The sequence below is a fragment of the Macadamia integrifolia genome, unplaced genomic scaffold, assembly GCF_013358625.1.
Source record: "Macadamia integrifolia cultivar HAES 741 unplaced genomic scaffold, SCU_Mint_v3 scaffold955, whole genome shotgun sequence".
NCBI lineage: Eukaryota > Viridiplantae > Streptophyta > Magnoliopsida > Proteales > Proteaceae > Macadamia > Macadamia integrifolia.
The window spans coordinates 244938-258455 of NW_024870598.1; the positions used below are offsets into that span (position 1 = coordinate 244938).

General features: G+C 39.0%; 2 protein-coding genes across 2 annotated transcripts; both read right to left on the reverse strand.

Annotated features, from left to right (window-relative positions):
* Positions 1 to 488: 488 nt before the first annotated feature.
* LOC122070626 (mogroside IE synthase-like) lies at positions 489 to 2552 on the reverse strand. The gene is made up of 2 exons (XM_042634815.1): positions 1702 to 2552; positions 489 to 1298 (listed from the first exon to the last, which is right to left on the reverse strand). The coding sequence occupies exons 1-2, from the start codon at positions 2344 to 2346 to the stop codon at positions 576 to 578; spliced, it is 1368 nt and encodes a 455-aa protein (XP_042490749.1). The 5' UTR covers positions 2347 to 2552; the 3' UTR covers positions 489 to 575.
* A 2708-nt stretch (positions 2553 to 5260) lies between these two features.
* On the reverse strand, positions 5261 to 10296 carry LOC122070627 (rho-N domain-containing protein 1, chloroplastic-like). The gene is made up of 2 exons (XM_042634817.1): positions 10101 to 10296; positions 5261 to 6640 (listed from the first exon to the last, which is right to left on the reverse strand). Exons 1-2 carry the CDS (start codon positions 10141 to 10143, stop codon positions 5502 to 5504), a joined length of 1182 nt encoding a protein of 393 aa, XP_042490751.1. The 5' UTR covers positions 10144 to 10296; the 3' UTR covers positions 5261 to 5501.
* Positions 10297 to 13518: the final 3222 nt, after the last annotated feature.

The window sequence follows — 13518 nt, forward strand, 5'->3', positions numbered from 1 at the left end:
TCAGGTAGAGGAATTGAGTATCTATATATGTTCTTTATAGGAGACTGAAGGAGTATCTGTAGAAGTTATTTTATATATCATATATTAGTGGTTGTGGTACATAGCCCACACCTCCTGTGGGGGCCTCTTCTGGCAAACCCATTGAATGGTTTCCATTTGCCATGTCAGCACCTTCTTGAAAGAATATTCGTAATTTAGGCTTCCACACCCGCTCACCCGGATCAAAATCCTCTGTTTTTCTCATTCATGTTTTTCCTTGTTTTGCTACCTGCAAAACGCGACACGTGGACAATAAGGAGACCAACGGTCAAGATTGGGTGAGGATTATTACATCCGGTGCGTTGGTCTTAAAGTTGTCCATGTGTCGCGTTCTGCAGGTAGCAAAACAAGGAAAAACAGGGATGAGAACAACAGAGGATTATTTTCCCGGCGCCCCCCCCCCCCACAACCCTCAAAAAAAAAAAAAAAAAACCACCACAGAAATAAGATTTTCTCAGCAGAATAGAAATATCATTCATTTTCAATTGCTTATATAGTAATAAACAACTACAAATTCTTTAATGAGAACAGAAAAATCAAGCACATAAAAGTGAAGCTACAAATTCATCAATGTTCTTATCAGAACTTCCCCCTTCATCTATAGCCTCTTTGGCCAACACCTTCCACCTAAAAGCATTTCTCTGAATCTTTTCTCCTCTGTCTCCCCCCATAATTTCCTTTACACATTTCTCTATCTCTTTCCTCCTAACAGTCCCCTTCTCATCCAATTTAACTCTTACTCCTACTTCCCATACATCAACCACAAACTTAGCATTCATAGTTTGATCTGTCCATTGCGGCATCGCGATCATTGGCACTCCCAAGCTCACAGACTCAATGGTTGAGTTCCATCCACAGTGAGTTATAAAGCATCCTACTGCCTTGTGAGCCAACACCTCCAATTGAGAACACCAAGCTACCACCAACCCTTTCTCTGACTTATCCTCTGCCAAACTCTTGGGGAGCTTGTTTTCCTCTGATTTCCTCACTACCCACAAGAAATAGTGGTTGCTACTAATCAAACCCAATGCTATTTCCTCCATCTGCTCCTCTCCAAGTTCAGAAATGCTCCCAAAGGATATATAGATGACAGATCCATCTTCTCTCATGTTTAGCCAGTCCATATAGGTCTCCTTTCTTGATTCAAAAAGACTCAGACCATAGTCTTTGTCATCTTCTACCCTATTGTCCAGATAAATTGATGGCACAGTTGGTCCAATTGTCTTGACTGGATATAGATTTGACATCCATTTCAGTACCTATATGAGAATTCAAAGTTCCAAATCAGTGATGAAACAAAAAATTTTATCAAACTGGCTAGATTATTGTAGCCTAAAAAGGTCTGATTTTTGTGCAGCCATGGGTAGTTTAAAAAAATTTCTAACATGATTGGAAGAAAATGGAGTAAAGAGACTAATATGGAAGAGAAGATATTCATGATCTCTATCATATTGTTTAGAAAGAAAAGATTTTAATTTTCTAGAAGTATTCCAAGCATATGAACTACAAATTAAAAAAACTGTGTAGAGGGATAGCGGTAGGGGTTCCACGGCGAAAGCAATAATCCCATATTAGAGTCCTCATATGCCTCCACATCAGGCTATTCACATCCAATATGGGTTTATTGCTTTCGCGTGGAACCCCAACAATAGCAAGACCTACCTCGTCTTCCAACTTGTCGAACGTGTTAATGAAAAGATAATCCACCTTCTCAACATTTTGGAATTGGTTTAAAACGGAGTCTAGGAAAGTTGGATATGATCCCCAGTAATAGATGAAGGAAGGTAGATCATGGGTTTCTAGTATTGGCAATCCGGGAAGGGAGACCGTGGGTCCTTGTACAGGAGTACTCAACAACCCTTTCTTCACATTGTAGTAGATAGCATCATTGGCACATGACTGAGTGAAGAAGGAGGCTGTAGACAAGCCAAACCTCTTGGCTACTTCTAAGGCCCAAGGTATAACAGAGTCATAGATGAGACACTTGAAAGGGTAGCCAGAGCTTTGCTGTTTCTCAATTAGTTCAGCTAAGCTTTCTGAACCCACAACTTGGAAACGCTCAAGATACACTTCTGGGCTTTTAACTGCATCTATGCCACCTTCATCAAAGCCATCAGATATGCTCTCAACTCTAACATTGTTGACTTCATTGTGAACAGATTTGGTGATGAAGATAGTCGTGGCTAGAGTAACTTTGAGTCCCTTGGAAGCTAACCTCTTACAGAATTGCAGCAATGGATTTATGTGGCCTTGAGCAGGAAATGGGAAAACCAGAACATGGGTTTCCTCTGCTCCCTCTTCCTTCATCTCTCTCTCCCTCTAGAGTTTGGGTGTGGTTTTCTTGTTAGACTTCCAACTATATAGAGAAGTGAAGAGATAACGTGAAGAGATTTGAGTGGTTGCTGAATAGTCTTCCGTACAAGAGATGTGTTCAATTGGGCTCCAAGAGAAAAAAAAGAGAGGCAGTGAGTGGTAATGATCATCCGACGGTTGGGGTGTATGACAATACCCTTCCTGCCATTGGTTCTCACTGTCATTCATTGTCAGTCCCAGAAGATTTGAGTCCAAGAAAAAGAGGATTCTTTTCGAAAGTCATCAATTTATTGTAATTAAAATGAACTAATTTGTATTAATTACTAAGGAAAAATAATCTAGTAAACAAGATCATGTGGGAAGAATTAAGCTTTTTGATGGGGATGCGGTTGTTTTTATTTTTGCATCTATGCTTACTTTTTGCTGCTTTAAGAATGGGAAATAATTCTTCTTTTGCATCTCTCTGTGCTTTTTGCTGCTCTACTGATGCCAAAGAATTTTCTTTGACATCACTGTCTACGTTATCAATTGGAAACACTAACTAGAGTTTGACTTTCAACTCATAGCTGATAGATTCATGCATGGTTTGGCCATTTATAGGCGGCTTGATTGGGTAACAGCAAAAGAAAACTGTTAATAGAAAAAACAGGACAAAATGGCAGTCTTTACCATTTTCTAAGGAAACTACAAATCACCTAAGCCAGGGGCTGTTGGCATGAATGAAGTCACTTTCCATGCATGTGGTCAAATTTTTTAAATTGAAAATTCCAAGGAAACTTGGTGATCAAGGAAACCTTTGTTGATGGAAGTTTATAGTCAATATTAATATATAAGACATGAAAGAAATTAACTAGGAATTGGTGGGAATTCATTGTGATTCTTTGTTCTATGCATGCATACACGTTGATTACAAAATTGAAAATTCTAAAGAGACATATGGATTAAGAAAACTTTCTTCTCAAGAGTCAACTCAGCAATCTCTCATGTTAATGTCCTCCATGGGAGATAGACGTGCACCTTTTTTGGGCGTCATCGCAGTTTCTTTCCACTTAATGTAGCTTCATTGAAAGCTACAGATGGGGAGAGTCAAGAACACACTCTACCAAGTATGTAATTGAATAACACGAACAAAAAGAGAAAGAAAATACAAAAGGGAGAAAGAAAGTGTAGCAAACTCCAAAACAATAGCCAGCGGTTGAAGGGGTTCCTTGCTAACAATCTATAGAGTCCAAATTATTTACAGTGAGCGGTGAGGTGCAATTAGCATTCAACGGTTGGGAGGGTCTGGCCATGCACCCTAATCATTGGATGCTCATTTCTCCTCACCGCTTCACTGCAAACGATTTGATACCAATTTCTAACATTCTAGAAGGCTGAGTCAGCCTTGTACTTGGTGCCAACCATGGTCATGTAATTCATGCATGGGCTGGCTAGAATCTGTCTGGGCTTGCTTATCTCTACGGGCCTTTGATATGGGCTGGGCATGTGGGCGTTGGGCTTCCAAGATGCTATGGCCTGATGGTGTGGGCTGCCATGATGAGGGCTGAACTTCTCAAAATAATGTGACAGAACCATGGATTTAGGGGACGGTATCGGTATCACGTCTGCCAATACCGATCTAATACCGATCCAAATCAAATCAGATCAGATCGGTGGGTATTGGCTGGTTTTATCCCTGTTTTTTTTAAAAGTATTAATTTTTTATTATTTTACCCCTGAAATGATACGGATCACCGATCTCCCTGCTTTTTTGAAAAGTACTATTTTTTATTATTTTACCCCTGAAATGATATGGATCACCGATCCAGATCGGTGAGGTTGGGGATCATTTTCAGCCGACACCAATCTGATACAGCCGATACAAGACCGATACTTAAAACCATGGATAAAACTACCCTACTCATCGTCCCTTACGTTCCTTCGAAGGGGAATGGAAAAGGATCATTAAGGAATTTAAAGGCAACTCGATTCGTGAGAGGGTAGTCAAGTTGGCCTTCTGTGTTCCAGTGTATCATATCTGACGGAAAAGGAATTTGCATAGATGGGCTTTTTCCTCTCGTACCTTTTCTCAAATCTGGAGCTCTGTAGACTTCAAAAACATTATTTCTCTCGTTAAAATAAGTAAGGGCAAGAGATCACTTTCTAATTGCAGGTCCCCAATAAAAGTTCGTGCAAGGGCATCCTTATTAATAGGATTTTTTATTTCATAGGGGTGAAGTGATAAGTTCATTTTTTAATTGGCCATGCCGCGATGGCCATTGTGTAAGTTCATTTTAGCTTGGCCATGCCGGGACGGCCATTGTGAGCAAATGGCACCCAGGCATGGCCGAGCTAAAAATGGAACCTACGCACTCCACCTAAAATTTGGTTTCTATCAATACACACTTGATAGCAGAAGAATGGAAAGGTTGCAGATATAGAGAGAAAAAGACCAGAAGAAACGTGCAGAGATGAAGAAAGAAAGAGCTTTGATACTACAAATCCACTACCAATTCACTGAAGAAGATAAGAGAGAAATGCGGAAGTCAATGAAATAAAAGACTCGAGAACCATTGGGAAATCAGAAACCACCAAAGTTCTCACTCAAAGAATGGCAGATCAACGAGAGGAGGAATGACGATAGCTCTGGCTCAGTTACAACTTACAAGACAGATTAAAGAACAGATGAACACAGGAGCTCTGGTTCTCAGTCAAGTTGTGGACTGTAGTGGACATAAACGATGTGTTGAGGAATATTTTACAACCATTTCAAGAGTAAATTTTGTCAAGCCTTTTTCCAGAAAATGTATGGTCCCTATAAAATTTTCTAACATACAAAATTTAAAATTTCAAAACAAACAGTGGAAAATATAATTTTACAATAAAAATTTTCTTTTCCAGCTATTTTACACTGAAACAAACAGAGGTAAGTAACAAAAAGGAAAGGACATGTAACAGTATATAAGGAAGAAAAAAAAAAAGACAAAAAATACAGAAAAATGATCATAAGTGCAGTTAATTAGAAGAATCCTAATGCAAAGTGGCAAAAACTTCAAGGATCCAGAAACCTCACTTGAATACAAACATGGAGTGGGGAAAAAGATCAAAAATCATGTGAACTTCTCAATATGTAATGGTGATCTATTCATTTGTTTCATCACATTCCACTGTCAGGCCAAGACTCCACCTAGAAGCTCAATGAGATCACCCTTCTTCAGCTTAGAATACCCTTTCACACCACGAGACTTTGCAAGTGACCTCAACTCTGACAGTTTTAATGCACTCAAGTCTGTGTGTTCATTCCTTGGCTCCTCCGAAATCTCATTATCATGTTCATCAGCATCAGAAGGCTCAGATTCAGATTCAGATATCAGTACTTCCTCATACCCATCCGAAAATACTGTTTCTTGCTCGGGATGAGAAGCATGCTCAGGTTCAGTCACAATCTCAGGTTCAGGCTCAGGTTCAGGCTCTGGCTCTGGCTCTGGCTCAGGCCCAACAAAGCTTTTCCTTCTCTTCCCTCGTAACTTTGAAGGCCACTCCAATCCAATTCTGGCTTTGGCTGAATAAACAGGTTGGTACTTCACTCTTGGAACAGGAGATCTACGCTGGAAGTTTGAAGCTGGCCGTGTTGAGGGAAGGACACTGGATTCTCCCTCATTATCCCCAGCAATCCTACTTGAATCAAAAAGGCTCGTCTGCTCTTCATCATACAAGCTATTTAGTTCTGGTTGCTCCGAATTAAAGTCCTTCCTGCCACTACTTTTCTTTCCCTGTTCAACTGAGTGCTTCCGTAAGAGCTTAAGAAGTGAATCAACTGTATCACTCTTCCTACCTTGTCCTCGAGAGGCTTCATTCTTCTGTTCCTCTTTCACTGCTGCTCGTTCTCGAAGCTGAGCCTGGACCTTCCTGAACAATTCTACAATCTCCTTCTCTCTTGGGCCGGGGGCAGCAGTAGATTGAAACCTCGGGCTGCTGGAAAGGGAGAGCAATGGCCCATTTTTGGAAGATAACAGTTCGGATTCTTCTACATTGTCAACATTTTCTCTCTCTTGGTTTTGCCTGTTACGGCCTCTGGAGAACCCATGTTTGTTCTGCCTTGAGAAGTCGGGGTTTCTTCTTTGGCTGCTAGAGCTTGCATTACATGAAAGAGATGTTCCTTTGGAAGCAAAGGCTGGGATTTTTATTCGTAGGACCTTAAACTGTGTAGAATATTTATAATCACCAAGACAGGAGTAAGATGATGCACTGGCAGCTCGACCAGAAACTCCCGAGCAGGGAAGGCATTTTGCTTCATACAGTCCATATCCTGCATGAAAGCCAAGATTCATCCTTTAAATCAAAATACATCATCTTGAAGTCAGAATGTATAGTACATGCATACAATGCCTTTATTTATTTATTTATTATGGCTGGAAAGGATTTGTTACAAATTTACAATCTGATGTCTTCCTACAACTTTAGACAGCAGTTTCACTTTCCTATGCTTTTTTTTCCCCCGCCGGGAGGGAGGGAATTGATTAACATTGTATTTTCTAGACAAGAGACTCCACTACTCCAGCTTTGTTCATTGGACTTGGTCCTTTTCCAGATAATTTTTTAAACTGATATTTGGCAAAAATCCATGACAGTATGCTAATACTCCTGTTCTGTAAAAAGGTAAATTGGTGCCTTGAGTCTAGGTTTACTGATGCTGAGCATTAGGTTCACTAATAAACTTCAGGTTCGAAGTTAAAAATGGTAAATTTCATGGCTGAAACAAAATGAATAAGAAACAAGAAAGAATTGTGTCAAAGACTTAAAAACAAACTAGAGGAGAAACAATGTATAGATAAAAGCAAAGAATAAAACACGAGACCAACAGAAGAAACATCCTAGTCCTAGGAAGCCCCTACGGTTTCACATGGCTGCTAAAGCTCCACTAGAACTAAATTCCTTGATTCAAAATCTATCCCAAATTAAGTATCTGATCAGTGATCAACACTCAATGACAGGGAAAGACCCCTCTAACACTTGTGAAAAAACCAAAAAACACTGGGTTCTAAGTAACTGGCAAAGAAAGGAAGCAGCAAACCCCAGGGGGAGGGGGAGGGGGAGGGGGAGGGGGGAACTCGGGATTTCAATCACCTGCTGGACAAGGGACATAAAACTCCATTCTGAAGAATTATTTTCTTGGCCACAGCTAAATGAAGTTTAGATTACAAAAAACATGGAGAATTCAGTCAATGAGAAAGTTGCTCTTGAACCTCCATGTCAACCAAAGATGGTAAACAATGAAAAACCTACAAGAGGGTAGGGGATCAATCTGCAACCAAAACCGTCAAAACCGTCCCATCCATTAGTACGTTGGGTCAGTTCTGATTTTAGGTTTAGAACTGCTTAGTTCATTGGGACGGTTCTAGTCCTGGCCCCAAAAAGGTGGAACTGATTAGGATCCGTCCATATTAGGGCCTGTTCTAATTTTACCTATGTTGTTCACTTTCAATCTGGGCTTGATCATGAAAAAAAGAAGATAGATGCTTTGGTTCTTTTTTTTTTTTTTTTTATTAGGGATTTCAATTGAAGCTCCAATGATGAAGAACAGGAGTTGTCTGGGCATAATGTAATCACCATGACGTCACAACAGCCATGGCTGAGGGAGCCGCCTTAAGGCTTGGACTTATCATTGTCGGATTATAATCTCTTATCATTAATATTTAATAACCGATTAAGAACAGGAACCAGAACCAGACTGTTTCATTATTAATTGATATTAGTTCCAAGGTAATTAGTTAATCGGGAAGGTTCAGATTACCCAGGACAACCCCAACTGCCATCCCTACAAGAGGGTGTGCCTGCTTTAGAAGGTTAGATCAATCTTGCAAAAGACATCAAGTCATCACTGTTCTTCCAAAGAATCAAGGAATCTTTGGTAATCAACACAAAATAAAGAATTTATTAACCCTCTGCATACAATGGAATAACACCAACCTGAGGGTGAATCTCGCAAGAGTTTCTCATTTGACCGGACTAACAGGCCCAAAAGAAAGTTGGGGAGGGAAAGAAATTCAGAATTTTAAAATGGAGAAGCTTTTCAATTATCTCAATGACTATTTGAAGCAGATATTCCTGCAAAATTATAATTCCACCTGAGTTTATTGGTCTGGACCATCTACTCAAATAAATCCTATAGAAATGTGGTTTCAGAGCCCTCAAAAACATTTTGATGATAGAGCTCTCTGCAATTTGCAGTTTTAGAAAACAACCTATTCTACATAGTAGATTCATATTCCACAAGCCTTTTAATCTGTCTTTCCCCACAAATATGACAAAAATTCTAAAATTTCAGCACTAAGAGCACTTTCACTCAAATACTATATCAGGCCATCACAAGGAAATGATACATTTTTTTTTTTTTTAAATATATATGGGTACACTATAGAAGGGAGGAGAGGGAAGGTAACAGCCAAGAGACTCGAACTCGAGACCTCCTGGTGAGTGCGGGCTTCACGCACCACAACCTCACCAACTGCACTAGGCAGTTGTTGTTGATGATACAATTTTTACCCAAGTTGAACATGATAAATTTTCAAGTTATTGCTCTATTAAATATAGAAAATGAATATATATACTTAGATAGAAAAGAATGAAGAGTCGATGCATTTTCAATTGGAAGAGGGGGCGGGAAATTTTAATCTATAAGAAGCTCATTATTCACCTCTAGAAGATAAATGTATGCCATTATTCTGGAATCTAGACCAAACCATTTGACCCCAGAAACATGAGTAAGGATAACTAACATTTGAAGAAAATACATCCTATGCTATCTTATACTGAAAGACCATGGTTATAAAAGCTCCAATACTTCATAAGGCTTACAACAAATCCTTATCTTCCTACCATCATAATGTTCTTGACTCGGAAGTATAGAAGAAGAATTTTACAAATGAACAAAGAGATTAATGTTATAACCTCAATAGCATGCATGAATGCTTACGTGTAATTATACAACTTACAATTTAGTTTCCAACCCATATACCAGTGTAACACATAAAAATGGTTAGCATGTCAAGAACAAACTATCAAACATTACTATACTAACATATAAGCAATCTTCGAGTATACTACACAAATCAAATGGGAGAAGGGTGTGTGTGTCAGCGATCAACACTAAAAAGTGTTGTGAGTGTGTGTGTGTGTGTGTGTGTGTGTGTGAGAGAGAGAGAGAGAGAGAGAGATACTGAGTGGTGATGAAGTAACAGCAGTGGCGTGTCAATTACATCATATATATAATTGTAGGAATTAGAATAAAAAAAAAAAGTTTTAACATAATTGAATACATAAAATGATGAAGCTCTAGAATCGTAATTAAACCATTTTTGGGGGGAACTAAAAACCAGCTGCATAGTTCATATACCACTCGCCACAGAACTTCACAATCCCATCCCCCCGCCCCCGGCCCTAAACAAAATCCTCCCACTGAAAAAGGGAGAACTTATGAAGAAACCAAGAAAATTATTCATGGCCCACTTGGAGAAAAACATGGAAACCAAAAGGAAACAGAACAATGAGAAATGCAACTTTAACATAAAACCAAGCAAATAAGAATCCAAATACTTAGCTTAAACATAAAAAAGTAAATGGAAATTAAACTACGAATTCAATCAGAATCACCAATGACCCATTTGAGAAACACAGACAAAATTGCAGGTTCGAATATACAGTTCAAATATGAACACGCAACTCCAAAACCCTAAGCAGAAAACCCAGTAACAAAGAAGAAGCCGCACCTGGAATATTGTTAGAAACGAGATGAAATCCTCCTCGAGACATCACTCGGAAAACAGGGCGAGTTTCAGTGGTGGTTCTGCATTTTATGGTGTTTTCGCTCTCAGAAATCGCTTACTGCTACACCATCTTGCCCGAAATAACCCCCACCCCGGCCCCCCGGTTGAAGTTCCAAATTTGTCCATGGACGACGTTTTGCGGCTCTGTCCCAACGGTTAGCCGGGTTAGGTTACGCCCAAAAAATGTATTTTACAGAAAACCCTATATGATGCCTCGACCTGCACCCCTGCCACAGAGGATCAAAATCCTCTGTTTTTTCCATCCATGTTTTTCTTTGTTTTGCTACCTACAGAACGTGACACGTGGATAATAAGGAGACCAATGGCCAAGATTGTGTGAGGATTATTACATCCAGTGCGTTGGTCTTAAAGTTGTCCATGTGTCGCGTTCTGCAGGTAGCAAAACAAGGAAAAACAGGGATGAGAAAAACAGAGGATTATTTTCCTGCCACAGATCGGCAGTGGTGTACCGTGTACCATGTACCGTGTACCTTGTACCTTGTACGTTGTACCTGATCCGTCTCCCTTTTTTTTTCTTTTTTTAGACCTAGTTTTTGTTCATTTTGCGAAGAATGAGGAGGCAAAAACAGATGTCACCTTACAATTTACGTCTTTTCTCTCTGGGTTCACTCATACAGGATGCTCTTCATTATTTTCGGAGAAAATTGAATGATTCTTATTTAATCCTGGTATAACCCGATCCATGTGCTTTTCACTATTTTTGTTGAAAATTGAATGGTTCTCATTTAACCCTGGTATGACCTGATCCATGTGATTGTGGAGTAAATATAGGCCCGCGAGACTAGTAAGAAGCACAAGAGATGTCACCTTACAATTTCAATCTAGTTCTTTTTTTTTTTTTTTTTTTTTTTTTTTTTTTTTTTTTTTGAATGAGAAAAGGAAAAAGACTTAGATTAATAAATATTTTTGTACATCTATGTCCGGATGTGAAACATTAAAATTAAGGAGATTGTTCACTGCCTTATGTGCAAGACAAACCAAAAGAAGTACTGCACCATTGTTTGGGCTGAGCCAAAAATTGGTTGGTGATGATATATGCAAATAAAAAAAAAAGGGGTGGTCATGTTCAGTGGCCACAGTGTGGTACTATCTCCAAAAAAGATCTCACGTAACTCACTTGCATTGTTCCAAATCTCAGCAATACTCCAACCTGCTTTGTGTGTCTACTTCAATCCATGATGTAGTGCTCTTGCATATGCATCAAAAGTTTCTCCTGTCAATACATAAGTTGCCAGTAAGACACATTTTCCATTTAAAATAATGCACACAGCTCATCCTGATTTCTTTTCCAGCATATCAAACATATTGGCAATGATAAGAATGGGACAATCCAAATTGGGGAAAGTGGGTAGTGTGGAGTTGGGAAAAGAGGACATCACCTGTTGGTCATGCTGTCTACCTGTAGTGCTCAACCATTGTTGTGCGGGCACTAGAATATTGTATCGATTTTGGGTTGTTTTGTTAAAAATGATATTATTTCTATGCTTCCAGATAAAGTAGCAAATAATAATAAAGTTAGCAAATAACGTGGTAATATGATTATCAGGGATAGAGTCGGTATTAAAAAGATACACAATAAAATTATTAAAGGAAGTAGGCAGAGATGTTCTTGGTTCTCAACCCCAAAGGGCTAGTAGCCCAAATTCTTTTAGTAAATCCACATGAAAGGAAAGTATGCCATGTTGACTCATATTTTTAGTGGCAAAAAACAGATAATGGGTCAACATCCATCCATTTGCCAATGATATCTTTGGTATGTATCCTTCCATGTATAAGTCTCCAGAAGAAAATCTTAAATTTGATGTGTAAATATAGTTTCTAAAGAAATCGCCACCAGTGTGAGCATGGAGAGATGAACAAGTACACCTGTGTGAGATTCCAACAAGGTTAGTAATCAGACCACATTAAATGAATATAACAGCCATTTTAGTCGTGAAAATGCCTTTTTTTTTTCTTTTAAGTTTGCACCACCATTTATCATTCTGAGAATTAATGGGAATGTTTAAAACTCTTGTAACAGAGGGAAAAGGTAAGATAGAAGATAGGAGGCATAAATTCCAGCTATTATTCAACATGAAATCCTTGACCAACGTGTAAGGTTCGAAGTGTTGGGAATCAACCTAGTTGCAAGAGAAATTGGGAATCCATGGATCATATGGAAAAAAAGTACTATTCCCATTACAATTTTCTTAATAACCGTATTCTTTAAAGTAGGGAGAATACGCATAATGCTATTCCAAGAGAAAGACCATTTTTTTCTAATGGTGGAGTGGTGAAACACAGACCTGCTGGGGAAGTACTTGTTCCGTAGAACCTGCACCCAAAGAGAATCCTTCTTGGTAATAAGTCTCTGCCATAGTTTGAGAAGGAGGGCTTTGTTTTGGATTTCAGATCTCCTGATATCTAGCCTCCCATATAGTTCAGATGAGCAGATTTTGTGCCAACCAATGAGATGAGATCTCTTAGTCTGGCCAGAATCACCATTCCAAAATCTAAGACAAATTGAGTCCAATTTGGAGCAAATAGTTTAGGGAAAGCAAAGCAGGACATAAGATAGGCAGGAATAGAGGAGAGGGCAGACTGAATTAACGCCGTTCTACCTGGAAAAGAAATGAGATTAGCTTTCCTTGAAGCAATTTTCCTTTCAACCCTACTAATAATGCGCGAGAACCTAGCAGTTTTGGATCTTTTGTGGAACAAGTTAGTACCAAGGTAAGTGGATTCATGAGACATCTCCTTAATCCCAAAAATGTTGCAAATGGAATTTCTGGGATTGACACTGGAGCGAAAAGTAACACAACTTTTATCAAGGTTAACTGTAATGGCACCTGATAAGTCTAAGAAAATATCAATGATGCACTTGATGGTAGACGCATCATCATCATTTGCCCGACAAAAGACGAACATGTCATCAGCAAAGAAGATTATGAAGTGGGAATTACCTTTAATGCAAGAACCATCACTCAATGGGAACACCGACTTTTTTTTTTCTTTTGTTATAAGAGAATGAATGCTACCTTGTCACATGTCCACTGCGCCTGGGTTAGTAAGAGTGCATGCACAAGCATCCAACCTGAAGATAACGGCATCTTTTCAAGACATCCCATGTCTTGGCATAGAAGGCACAACCACTGTTAGTTAAAACATGTTTTAAACGCGTTTTAAACGCGTTCGCGTTTTTTTGCCGTTTAAAACGCGTTTTGCCGTATGCTTCCATACAATACGGAAAAAAACGGAAACGGCAAAAGAATCCGTTTAAAACGCGTTTAAAACGGCCGTTTTAAACGCGTATCCGTTTTTTAAGGGTAAAATAGGAATTTTGTAAAAAAAAATTAATTTA

Bases quoted from the DNA above. Each gene is read 5' to 3' on its own strand.
- LOC122070627 (XM_042634817.1), bottom strand. From the start codon at position 10,143: ATGTCTCGAGGAGGATTTCATCTCGTTTCTAACAATATTCCAG. The intron at 6,641-10,100 runs GTGCGGCTTCTT...GCTTTCATGCAG, and splicing joins CGTTTCTAACAATATTCCAG to GATATGGACTGTATGAAGCA.
- LOC122070626 (XM_042634815.1), bottom strand. From the start codon at position 2,346: ATGAAGGAAGAGGGAGCAGAGGAAACCCATGTTCTGGTTTTCCCATTT. The intron at 1,299-1,701 runs GTAGGTCTTGCT...ATTCTCATATAG, and splicing joins TCGACAAGTTGGAAGACGAG to GTACTGAAATGGATGTCAAA.